Below are 13,240 nucleotides of genomic sequence, written 5' to 3'. Positions count from 1 at the left end.
TGCTATTCTACTTTTTTTTACCCACAGTTCACATACCTTCCATTTCTTTGATGGTAGAAATAAGGAAAGGCTCACCAGGTTACTGTAATTATCAATTATTTAGGTATCCCAACTAGTTCACATGAAAAGAATTTCAACTTTATAGTTACAAGTGTAAAGCCCCTGACTTCAAACAGTTTTTCTTTATGCCAGTATATCTTTTAAATACAACATAACAATTAAATTTCATGTGTCACTTTAAGGGCAGAGGTAAATGTGAATGGCACAACCTTATCAGTGAAAATCCCTATAGATATACCTGCACAAGACTGCTGTATAGAAAATAACTGTTTCCTCAAGCATCTTGTTTATACTTCACAATTCTTTTAAGGATAATTACACCTTGTAATTTTATAGCAGGGCACTCATCACTAATATCTGTTGGTGAATCACACAACACAAATTTAAGCACATTTTGCTATTTGCAGTAGATAGTAGTCTATTCTCTAACCAATGGAATAAAGTTTTTTAGCTGAAGCCTTTGCTCTGCATAAAGGAGTGAATGGAATAAAGTTTTTAGCTGAAGCCTTTGCTCTGCATACAGGAGTGAATGGCAGACTGCATCCCCACCTGGCACTTTTTAATCAGGTCAGTGGATATAAACAGGAACATTTTTAGTGTGCCACATCACTGTCTGGGTAAAAATCCACCATGCTATAGAATTTCTAGCTAGAATAGCATATATGGTCTAATGAGCTCTGGTGAACTGTTTGTACATCAGGACTTGCAATCAGAATCTTTCATTAAGGTGGAATATGTAAAATTGATCCAAACAACTGGGAAAAACAACATCAAAATAGGTATCCATACATGCATATTACACATGCATACTATGCACACTGGGAGAGGTGGTAGGTTTAATGCAATTTTGTTTAGAGTTTTCAGAGTGATAGCTTGCCTGTGACAGACAGTTCCAAAGCACACATGGTTTCAAGCAGACACCTACCTAAGAAGGTAATGACTAGAAGAACGCTGCTAGCACTCTGAGTGGGACACTGTCGTGAAGAACGGGAAGTCCACAGAGGCAAGTGACAGTGCTTCCCTGAGCTTACTACTGCATACCTCCTCTATCCCCTAACAGGACCTCAGTGGGGGCTAAGGACGACACTACTTCCTTAGCAGGTTATCTAGAATTCTTTCAGTAGTTCTTCTCAACTAGCAGTAATAATAATTTACTAATAGAGTTTGGTAGAAAAAATTTTAATTAAAACAAGTTTACACATTTGACACTTATGGCTTAACTAGAATAATTTTCATTCAAGCTAAAAATGTACTAAGGACAAAACAGAAGAGTGGTGTAGATAATGTACAGCATTTGCCCCAAACAGTAGTTCAATAAGAGCAAAAGTTCAATTACTGAATAATTCAAAGTCCTTTACATAAGTGAAAATAATTATGAGACGTCAAGGTCATATATATAAACATAACACAAAAAACACTGCTATTAAGTCACTTTCCCATTAAAATTTCAAAACATAGTGATGAACCTTTCTTCCAATTGGAAACAAATGATGACGTGATTACTCAGAAGACCTTTGAAATGTTATTCCTTAACAGACTCTGATGGTCTCTTTGTGTGTATGGATTATCTACTTACTGTCTTGGAGCAACTGTTATTTCTACCTTTTATTTTTGTAATCTTGTGATGCCTGATGATACAGAAACTAAATATAAATCCCATTAGTTTTCTTATTTATTTACCACTTAATAAGTATCATGGACTGATTACAATTTAAAAACACACACATACCTCAGTGAGCATGACCTTCTTCTTAATGTGTGAGATTAAAAACAAACTAGTTTTAGGTTTTTGTGATTAGTAACTATAAAGGATTGTATATGAAGTTCCTCTATATACCCAATCTGTTCTCTTTAATTCTGACTCCACTGAATTCGCAGCCCTGAAACTAAATTACTTTCAAAAGTCATCAAATTTGTACCTTCTAGTTGGACATGTGGGTGTCACACAGACTACACATTATTAGGAAGAGGCAAGCTAATGCAGCACAATAGACTGAGGTTACATTAACTTCTGATAAAAAGGAGTGAGTACTTAGAAGTAACATTCATTTTATCAACCATAAAAATGCTCAACTTCTAAAAAACCCACAAACAGTGAAAAGACAGTCTGGTAAATCCAAGATTTGTAAAAACTATGCACAAACCCACATTATTTGGGAGAAGAACGATTTATACAAGTAGCAGTTTTAAAATGTAACTGGCCTACTACCAATTACATGTGCGCGCACACACACGCACACACACACACACACACACTAACCGAAATACACTAGTCACGTCTATAAAGCAGGTCAACCTTTCTAAGTAGGTTTCCCTCACACTTGAACTGGATGATGGAGCTGTTAATACTGCACACGGAAAATTAGCAATAAGTTTTACTTTTACACAAACATAAAGGGATTTTTCTTTCCCCAAACTACTTAAACATCAAAATCTATAATTATAAAAAATTTAATCCTTTCAGTCAGCAGCCTAAGTATTTCAGATGAAGCCACTCACAACAGACTTCACATACTCATTACACCCCACGTCTGCCAATCTAGTTATCTAGTGGTGACTCCTTCAGAGATAGTTCAGCCTCTCTCTCTTCTCCGGGTGATCTAAAATAAAGGGAAAAAAGAAAGCTGTCACAAGTATTGGGGTTTTCTCTTGAGTAAAAAGAGCTTTAATTCTAATTTAAAAAAAAAATCACAAACACATAACATATATGTTGCTAAAGTAATACACAGATCTGGTGAGATAACCCAAGGAGGCATCCTAGATCTGGCACTAAATTTAAGATGAATTTTATTTAAACAGAATTTGTATCTGTGATGACAACATAAAATAAGAACTAGACAAAGTACCTACTTAACATATCAAGGTTCAAAGAAAAATTGTTTTCTTTCAGAGTTCCTACTGAGGTCCATTTTCCTGAGTAAATATAGGGGCAGTAATTAACCTGTCATCCCAAACAGACTGTGTCTGGGTAACGGCTACAAGTTCAAGGCTGACCTGGACAGTGTAGGGAGATCTGTCTCAATAAACCTTTTGGGGATGTTGGGATGACTCGCAATGTAGCCTTCTATTCTATTTGCTGGTGCTAGGGACTGAACTCAGCCTGCCTTAACATCTACCCTTCTTCCTCTTGTCTTTTCCCTTAAATAAATGAGTAGTGCTCTTTCTGCATATTCCTCTGCACACCAGAAGCTGGCATCAGGTTTCATTATAGATGGTTGTGAGTAGCCATGTGGTTGCTTTCGGGAATTGAATTTGGGACCTTTATAAGAACAGCCAGTTCTCTTAACCACTAAGCCACTTCTTCAGTCCCTCCTGCTGTTTTGATTCACAACTTAGTAAGACTGATATAGTGGACCATCAAAGCACTCTAGAGGCAGACTTCTCTGTGTTCAAGACTAGCCTAGTCTACACAGCAACTTCCATGACAGCCAGGCAACACAACGTACACAGTGAGACCTTGTCTAAAAGGGGTGTGTAGGGAAAGGAAGTGTTAAACAAAAATCATTTTTTTTTCTTTTTAATCATTGAGCTCAGTGATAGTATTTCCCCAGCATATTTAGCCTTAGGAAGAATTACTGTGCTAAAATCATGAACTAATGGGGGGGGGGGGGGGTTGGGGTTGCATACACCTTTAATCCCAGCACTTGGGAGGCAGAGGCAGGCATCTGAACTCGAGGCCAGTCTGGTTTACAGAACGAGTTCCAGGATAGCAAAAGCTACAAAGAGAAGCCCTATCTCAAAATCAAAACAAAAAAACTGTATAAGCCAAGCACAATGGTACAACTCTGTGTTCGCAACAACTGGGAAAGCCAAGGCAGGAGAATCTCTTAGAGCTCAGGAGTTTGAAGCCCGACTCAGCAAAAAAAAAAGCAAGACACTTAAGACACTTCAAGAAATTTTTTCTATTATTTTATGTATGGGCTTTCTTCCTGAACATGTCTGTGTACCATGTGAGTGTCTGGTGCCAACAAGGCCAGGAAGGGTAGGGATCATCTGGAACTGGGGTTAAGACAGTTCTGAGCTGCTTTATATATGGGTGCCAAACCAAGTCCTCTGAAGAGCAGCGGTGCTCTTAACATTGGAGTCTCATCTCTCCAGCCTTAATTTCAAAAGGCCCATTACTTTTCTTACTGCCCTTACTTTTTCTTACTGCCAGCCTCATGGCTGTCTTTGCTTTCTTCATTGCTGTCACCATTATGTTGTGGATGACTACTGTCTTGAGCATCAGATCCTCCATTTAGGGTCTTTGAACCTTTAGAATACAAAAACTGTTAGCACATACAAAATAATACATTAAATTATCCTAGATGTTCAAGGTCAAAGTATGACTCTTACGTTCCTAACACTTTTTATTTTAGGATTAGGTCTGATGTCATTTCAAAGAAGATGAATGAAAAGATATACCAATAACTTGTATCATTCAAAGTCTAGAGTAGGTAAGGCACAACAAGAAACATTTTTTTTAAAGTGGACAGATGACTTGAATTACTAATCTCATCACATTACATCTGGAATACTGTAACTGGCAGAACTTTTTAGTCACTAGCATGCATGTAGCTTTTTTGGGGGGAATAATTAAATTTAGTATTTATAGTATTTTAGAGCATAAAGTACTCAAACTGATGTGACTGGGCATTCTTCTGAAAACTTACTAATAAATATCTAAGGTAATCTAATGAGTATAAAAGCTTTTTGGTTGTTGTTGTCTCGGTTTTAACCACAAGTATATGCCAGTTATGGTGTTTTGTCATGGAATTGGAGGGCAGATAGTGGTGTTCTAGTCTTAGAATCCTCTGTAGGTAAATTCTGAACTACAATGTATTGTAGTTCTGAACTACAGTATGTATGAAATTTATTTTTAAATATACTTGGGTGGGCAAAAGGCTACACAGGACCACATTTAGCACTCGTTTACCTAATAATTTGGAGCCAGCAGTGTTTTAGATATCTTGACTATAAGACTCAATTTCATATGCATCTTAAACACATTGCCTCAAGACAATTTTATGCATTGGCACATCAAAACAAGGTGCGTCAGCCATCTATTCGGACAGTCTGTGATCGACTCGCAGCACCTATTCCTAACTCCATTTAGATGATACTGGTTACCATTTTCTTTTAACACAGTAAAATACCACTTATATCCACTTAACAATTTAAAGATCTAGTACTTAACACAGTGTACAACATGCTTAGGGTAACTAACACTGAAAACCTGTTGGCATGATCAGAAAGAAACAAGCAGCATCTTTGGCTCCAACGAGGATGCAGCAACTCTGGTTCTGTGCCTACTGTATACTGTATTTTTTGGCAAAAGCAAATGAGAGAAAATGGGTTGCTTCTCTAGAAGACATCCTTTCCCTGAAACTAAACTGTCATTAACAATGGTTTTGTTACAAGTATTACTGCTCTAGTCCTTCAAAATACCCAACATAACAATTTTACCAGTTATTTTGTGTACAAGTACTGTGTCTGTGTTGAACATTTCCAGCTGTTTGAAGGTCAATGAATATACAATGCAACCTCATTGCTGATACATGTTTCAATAGCCACCTTTTCTAACACATGTAACAAAACCATTTACAAAAGCAGTGCTGGCAAGTAACAGAGAGGGAAACCCAGCATTAAGTTATTACATACCTGTTTGTTCCTTTTCTAACTTTTTGTTTGGCCCTTTCTTCCCTTGATCTTTGGTTTTATTTGCTTCCTCATGCTGTCTTTGTTCAGCAAGAGATTTGTTCAGCACTTGGGTGATGACTGAATCTCCTTCACCAACCAAAAACATATTCTTAAACTTGTTATATAACATTGTAGACTTTTCCATGATAACTTGACTAACTTTGAACCGCCGTATCTGAGAAAACAATAGTCATGATTATCTTTCCTAATTGATTTACTTATACTTTTCTTTAAAAATGAAGAACTGAGAAAAAATTTACAGGTTATCAAACCACTTACTTTTTTCAATGTTGTGATCATCTCTGTGTGTTTCTGAGCTTGTTGCATTGTTACCTGAAGTGAAGCAAGTTCATCCAGTGCCTCAATGCATCTGTTCACATCCTTCATGACAAAACAGCAATTTCATAACTGTTAATTACCAAAGCATCTACATAATCTACTTCTGAAGGTTTTTTTAAAGCTCTTAAGATGATAGGCACGAAATGGCCAGGTATTGTTTCCTTAATCTTTAAAAACTTATACACTTAAGTCATGTGAGAAAATATTTAAAGCTATTAAAGCAGTGCATTTTAAATGAGGTTAAACACTTACTAGATTATCAATTTTGAGTGAATTTTTAATTTCAGCATGTATCCTTTGAAGTCGAGAATCCATTGATGTTTCTATAAATTGAAATATGTGAAAAACAGTAAATAGTTTTTCCCCCACACCATATCTCTGTACAGTTTAACAAATAAAAGAAATGGTGGTTACAAAGTTTTCTTAGTAGTCTTTAAGAAGCCCATTATAGATGAATAGTCTAAGAAGTTACCTACTAAATTTAATATATGGTCTGGAGAAGAAACATGCAGCATAAAAGCACAAAAATACCACTGAGCCGCATTTGTTTCTAAACTCTTGCCTCATATGATGACCTACATGTCAGCTCTTAACTTGTTTTACCTCACTCATTTAACTGCAAGGTATTTATCAAAATGGGTAACCCTCCAGTGCTTCAGCAGGGTTGCAAAACTGTCCCCAAATAAGCATTAAAATACAGAGACATTAGCAAGTTAACTTTAATTGCTTAAAATGCAATTTAACATAGATTCCATCAGACTTAAAAAGGTATTATTTGTAGAATATAAAACATGGGATGAGCCGGGCAATGGTGGCGCACGCCTTTAATCCCAGCACTCGGGAGGCAGAGGCAGGCGGATCTCTGTGAGTTCGAGACCAGCCTGGTCTACAAGAGCTAGTTCCAGGACAGGCTCCAAAGCCACAGACAAACCCTGTCTTGAAAAACCAAAAAATAAATAAATGAATAAAATAAAAAATAAAAACATGGGATGGAACTGCAAAAAATACTCTTAAAAGTTTTTTAATCTGTTTATTTGGTTTTTTAAGTCAGGGTCTCAGTTTGTATCCCTGGGTGCCCTGGAACTGTGGTTCTCCTGGCTATGCTTCCTTAAGTGATTACAGGAATGTGCCATCATACCCAGCTTACATAAACTTTCTATGTGTGATTTTGTATCTTAGAAAGTAAAATAACTAACCTCGCTTCTTCTCCACTTTCTTAACTTCTGGCTTCTTTCCTTCATCTTTATTCTGCCTATCAAATGTTAACACAAATATTTCAAAACACTGGAACTTTGTGACTTAGGTTAGCAGACGCCCATATTCCCCTATGTAAAGGTTTAAAAAAATGGTCCTTAAAAATAGTAAATCAGCCTACAACACAGGACACTGACTAGTTTCTAAAACTATGCAGTTCTACATCATTAGCATAAATACAGACAAAACTCAAACAAGCTAATTTAGTTTTTCAGAGATAATCACAGTGTGACTTTGAAGCAGTCACACTGAAATGTGATGCTAAAAATCCAATTTTATGATTACTGGCCAAACAAGCCACAATGGGAAGAGAACACCTATAAATGCTTAATGGATTTTTAATCAACTTCTTTTCCTATAATTATTTTTTTTAAAGCATATTATAAAGTAGACCAATTTAGTTGTTCCCCACATCTCCAAAGGGCAGGTAAATCAAAGGACGTTGAGATTAACTTCAATAGTGATTAGATCTACTTTAAACTGATTATATGGTCTTTTAAAACTGGAAAGGGTGCCATTGTTATCAAGCTAAATGACATCCACTGTTATTCACAAACCATCTCATAAATGAAAACTAACTATATTACTAATATTAACAAAAATAACCTTTTAAATTAGAAATTTTAATCTCTAGTACATTGGCTTGGTGTTCAGGCCCTATTATGAACCAATTAATAGACAAGAACAAAAAAATACCTAAAAATCACATTTTTTTTAAAAAAAACTTTATTTTAAAATTTTGGTTACAGTTTCATTTTTTTTTTTTTACTTAACAAGTCTAATGTTTAATCTCTCAGGATTAAAAAGAAAAAAACAAGACTAAAGAATTTAACAACAAAAGAATGTCAAGGAAAGGGCACAACTGCCCCATTTTTCAAGAACTTAATAGCTATTCCAGTTTAACACCTAGCTTCAAAACAAGATGAGTTTTCATATTTTCTAAATGAAATAATGTACAACCACCGTCTTCTTCATCTATGTTTGTTATATAACTTTCAAACACAAAGCTTCATTTTAAGCTTGGTTTAAAAAAAAAAAAACAGGAATGATGGCCAACCTTAATATGTAGTGTGCACCTTACAGGATATTTTGTTAACAATCATGACACAGTTAATAATGCCATTAATAATGAAGTCCTCAATTTAGAATCTGGAACATTTCTTCCATCAAGGGGGGGAGGGGAAATTCAGTCCAATGAGTCTGTCTCAAGATCTTCATCGCTTGTATGCTCCACTTGTATTCTCTTTTCAGTTACTGGATTAATGCTTTGAGCCCAAAATGAGATATATTTTTTTATTACTGTAGATTACATGTTGTTTGGCTGGGAATACAATACAATAAACTTTATTTTGCATAATGCATTTCACACAAGTTGCATCTGAAATGCTTTACAGAGCAAAACTGTCCAAGTACAAAGTTTTGTAATAACAGGAGAAGGAAAGAAAACACAAATATTAGAATTTGAGAAAGTTACATTGGAGGACATTCAAAAGAAACTGAAATACAAAAAGATATCTTGAGATTCTGAAGAAGGATTGGGCTAGATTTACTAAACAACAACTAATTTATGCCTTAAGTCTGGGAGTTAAAAGCAACAACAGTCACAGTTATTCAGGGGAGAGAAAGGACAGGAGTAACGGCATTTACAGATGTGCCCACGGTCTGGCATTTTAATCACTTTTAAACTCAAGCAGCTAAACTGCTCTGTATCCTCCAAATAGCTACAGAACCAGAGACAATATATCTATAAAGATGTTCAGCTTGCAGATAGATGCATCATAAAGGCAAAAGAAAATGATTTTTAGTAGTTGCCACACTGTCTTACCTACAATATGTTTTCAAATCAACTCACTAGCGAAAAAAGCCCAGTTTTCGACACTATAAAGTATCGGTCTAAAAGAGTCTAATGATAAACTAGGAAACAACTATATAATAAAGACATGAAGTCTAATTATCATAGCAATCATTATTCCTTGTTCTGATAAAATAATGGTATACAATAAAGGAGGAAGAAATTCCTCATGGAAAAGGTCTACTGTTTCCATGTGTCAAAGTGTAATTCAAACACATCAAATGCAAGTCCTGCCAGCCTTTGGGTTTACTTTACTCGGCTTCCTGCTTCCCAACTGTGCTTTTGCTATCTTTACTAATTTGTACACAGGCCTGCTGGTGGCACGACAAGAACAAGTATTTACTGCATTCTTTCCCCACCAATGTTTCCATCATTACAAATCAGGAGGAGAGAGTAGTCTGTAAAGTGCTAACAGCTCCTCACTGCACTTTCACTGAAGTTAACAGACAGCTCAAGGAGGACACCTCAGTGCATCTCATCCTCCAACAGCACAAACCGAACACTTTTCTAATATGGAAAGTTGCTTCAAAAGGTTTCATGAAGTCTGGAAAATGAGAGTGTACTTAAAATCTTTCATACTACTCTTTAAAAAAAAAAAAGCTTAAGATTTATAGAACTAAAAAGACTACTTACTGCTCAGTTTCCATTTGTTCCTCCTGCTTGCGCTTCCGCTCTGTGGTTTCTTTCTCATGTTGGCCTTTCAGCATATTCCTCCTGTGAGCGGTCTGGAAGTTTCTTCCACCCTTTCTCTTCTGTTTGAGAATTAGGGTGGATTTAGTTTACTCCCACTGACTGATTACAATCTTGGTAGATAGCAAGCAACCACCCGGCATGTGCTGGCTCTTCTCTATCTGTGGAAGTGAGCCTACTACCACCCTGTAGCAGTGAGCTTTGTGACTGAGAGGATGTTGACCTGTCTGCCTCCAATCATTTTAACTTCAACACTCTGAAGCTACTGAATTAACATTGTTGAATTTGAGCAGGGTATACTAGCATGAACCTTTAATCTCACTTGGAAGACAGAGGCAGGTGGGTCCCTGTGAGTTCAAGGCCAACCTGGTCTACAAAGCAAGTTTATAAATCGGCCAAGGTTGAAGACCCAAGTTCAGACCCTATCTTAAAACCACTCCTTCTCCCCGAAAATTAGAAACTAAAATATTCAGACAAATGAGATATTAAAGCCCATATAAACACTTCAGGGCTATTAAACAAAATTTCTATTTTTTTTTCACAAAAAAGATATAGTATCCAAATAAAATTACATTTTATTAAAAGAATGTAAGCTTAAAATTTCGTGTATAAATACACCTCTTGTGTCTTTGTTGATCAGGGTCATCTATCTATAACCTGTTTACATAGCTGATTTAATAAAAGTCTAATTTCTAAAAAATTATAAGGGCAAGATAAATTCAAAGTTTCAAATAAGCTTTTTATATTAACTAATAGAATTCTATTAGAAAACATAAAGAGACCCATGTAAACTTATGCTCGCAGCATAAGAATTATGTGTATTAAAAAGCAAGAAAGATCTGTGAGTTTGAGCCGGGCGGTGGTGGCACAAGCCTTTAATCCCAGCACTCGGGAGGCAGAGGCAGGTGGATCTCTGTGAGTTCGAGGCCAGCCTGGTCTATAAGAGCTAGTTCGAGGACAGGAACCAAAAAAAAGCTACAAAGAAACCCTAAAAAAAAAAGACAGCCAGGACAGCCAGGGCTACACAGAGAAACCCTGTCTCAACATGCCCATGCTCCCACATACCTCCAACTCACATAACAGCCATTCAAAAAAATTAACCTGAGGTAAAAAGACGCTAGGGAGATTGTTCATCAGTTAAGGTTCCTGGATTGTTCATCAGTTAAGGTTCCTGGTATGCAAGCAAGAAGACCAGAGTCTGTATTCCCAAAACTAAAAATTCCAGATAATTGCAGTGGCTCATCTGTAATTAAAGTCTCATAGGCAAATCCAAGTGATCTCCAGAGCAAACTGGCTACACCAAGATTAGGCACATGGGGAGCTTTGGGTTTGCTTGAGAAACACTTCTTAATGAGTCAGGTCAAGAGCAACTGAGAAAGATTACCCAAGCGTACATGCAAACCATACAAAATACAAAAAGTGCAAAAGAGGAGGTCATCTGATGTTGCCAGTGTGGTCATTTGTATACACATAACTATACCACATAAATGGTAGGGAGGTCTGAATGTGATTTTCTACCTTTTCACCTTCTTGATCATCTTCGTCTTCTGAATCAGAGGTTGATGTAACCCCTGGTTTTGCTACATTTTTCCGTTTAGATTCAACTTCTTTCTTGCCCTCTTTCTTATCTGGTTCTTTTCTTGGCTTATCCTCTTCCTTTTGACCTTCTTCTTCCTTTTTAAGCTGCTTTTTTGGTTGTTTTTCCTCTGGTCCCTTTTTTTTACTTTTGTCTTCATCAATAACCCTATATGTTAGAACACAAAAATAGAAGATGAACTTTTATGTATTCATTTATATTTTTCTTTTTTGAAAGACTTATTTGTATTTATTCATGTATATGTATATCTGGAGGTATGCACTCTTAACTGCTGAGTGGTCTCTTCAGCCTTCATTTATACTCATTTACCAAACAAGTATTTCAAGGGAAAAATCATTGCAAATGTGTATGTAAAATAAAATCTAAAACATAAAAGACGATATATGCTAACCTATCATAAAATGAATTTCTACAACAAATATTACAAGATACAAAATTATGATGGCACCACATCAATAAAAATGATCTTCCTCAGTTTTCCAAGTTGCTTTTAACATAATTTTTACACTATTTTAAAGAACTTATTACACAGAATAGAACAGAAGCTCCTCTATGGACACACTACTTTAGCTATAATCTACCCAAACATTTCTTCAGCAATCTTCCCTGCCCAATTTCCCCTTTTAGTCTACATTACCAAAGTTTCTGTTATCATACACCAAAGAAAAAGCTTTACTCAAACAACCAGATTTTCAATTAAGAAATCTTTCCTGCTCATACAATTTCTTCAGTCTCTACAATTTTCAGAAACAGAATAGCAATAGAAACATAAGACAATAAAACTGTTAAAAACACAAATGTATTTTCTACTAATTTACGAAGTAGAAATGAATTTTATATTGAAATATAAATAAAAATGTAATATAGTGAATTTTAAAAAACTCACATGTCACTCTCCGAAGGACAGGTCTGTTTTACCACTTTAGGTCTGCCTCTTGGTTTTGGAATCTTGACTTCAGTAGCTAATTTTCATATAGAAAAAAAGATACAATTTCCCTTTTAAATACAAAGCTTATGTTGAATACATATATTGCACAATATATAAAAGTATTCTTTTTTTTTTTTTTTTTGGTTTTTTTCGAGACAGGGTTTCTCTGTGGTTTTGGAGCCTGTCCTGGAACTAGCTCTTATAGACCAGGCTGGCCTCGAACTCACGAAGATCCGCCTGTCTCTGCCTCCCAAGTGCTGTTTAAAAGTATTTTTTAAGGGCTTAACTAGTCATGCCATGCATCAAGAAAGTGAAAATTTTATTAACAGTAAATTTCCATCTGTCCTCATTATATTTCACAAATCAAAACTGGAAGGAGTGGAGGAAGGGGAAACTGCAGTCAATATATAATATATGAGAAGAGGATAAATTTAAAGATATATACATGTTTTTTTAAAAGAGCATTTTTCGGGCTGGAGAGATGGCTCAGAGGTTAAGAGCATAGCCTGCTCTACCAAAGGTCCTGAGTTCAATTCCCGGCAACCACATGGTGGCTCACAACCATCTGTAATGGGGTCTGGTGCCCTCTTCTGGCCAGCAGGCATACACACAGAATATTGTATACATAATAAATAAATAAATAAATAAATAAATAAATAAAGAGCATTTTTCATTGCTGTTTTACCAAGTGTCACAAAACAGAGAAATATCACTCAACCAGAATTCCTATTTCTATCACAATAGTTTATGTATACTTTGCATACATCTTTGGAACTTTGTATGAGTATTGTCCATACTTTATTACCACTAGTCTGATCCATTGTAATACAAAACATATAGA

The 13,240-nt window shown here is 35.8% G+C and overlaps 1 protein-coding gene across 5 annotated transcripts in view; it reads right to left on the bottom strand.

The window, feature by feature from the left end:
* Nucleotides 1-17: 17 nt before the first annotated feature.
* Nucleotides 18-13,240, bottom strand: part of Psip1 (PC4 and SFRS1 interacting protein 1) — a 48,786-nt gene continuing 35,563 nt past the window's right edge. Inside the window, exons 8-16 of one of the 5 annotated variants that reach the window (XM_041651534.1) lie at nucleotides 12,358-12,433; nucleotides 11,393-11,618; nucleotides 9,818-9,936; nucleotides 7,275-7,330; nucleotides 6,331-6,401; nucleotides 6,019-6,120; nucleotides 5,701-5,914; nucleotides 4,201-4,312; nucleotides 18-2,660 (exon numbers count right to left, since the gene is read on the bottom strand). In XM_041651534.1, coding sequence (XP_041507468.1) covers nucleotides 2,600-2,660; nucleotides 4,201-4,312; nucleotides 5,701-5,914; nucleotides 6,019-6,120; nucleotides 6,331-6,401; nucleotides 7,275-7,330; nucleotides 9,818-9,936; nucleotides 11,393-11,618; nucleotides 12,358-12,433 — 1,037 coding nt within the window. In that variant the 3' untranslated portion in view covers nucleotides 18-2,599. The other 4 variants (XM_041651539.1, XM_041651536.1, XM_041651535.1 and 1 more) reach the window with 4 other exon arrangements.

This window comes from Microtus oregoni, unplaced genomic scaffold (genome assembly GCF_018167655.1).
Source record: "Microtus oregoni isolate MIOR12 unplaced genomic scaffold, Mior012 000005F_ref0000423, whole genome shotgun sequence".
NCBI lineage: Eukaryota > Metazoa > Chordata > Mammalia > Rodentia > Cricetidae > Microtus > Microtus oregoni.
The sequence above is the reverse complement of the archived record's forward strand: the minus strand, read 5'-3'. Positions and strand labels throughout refer to the sequence as shown.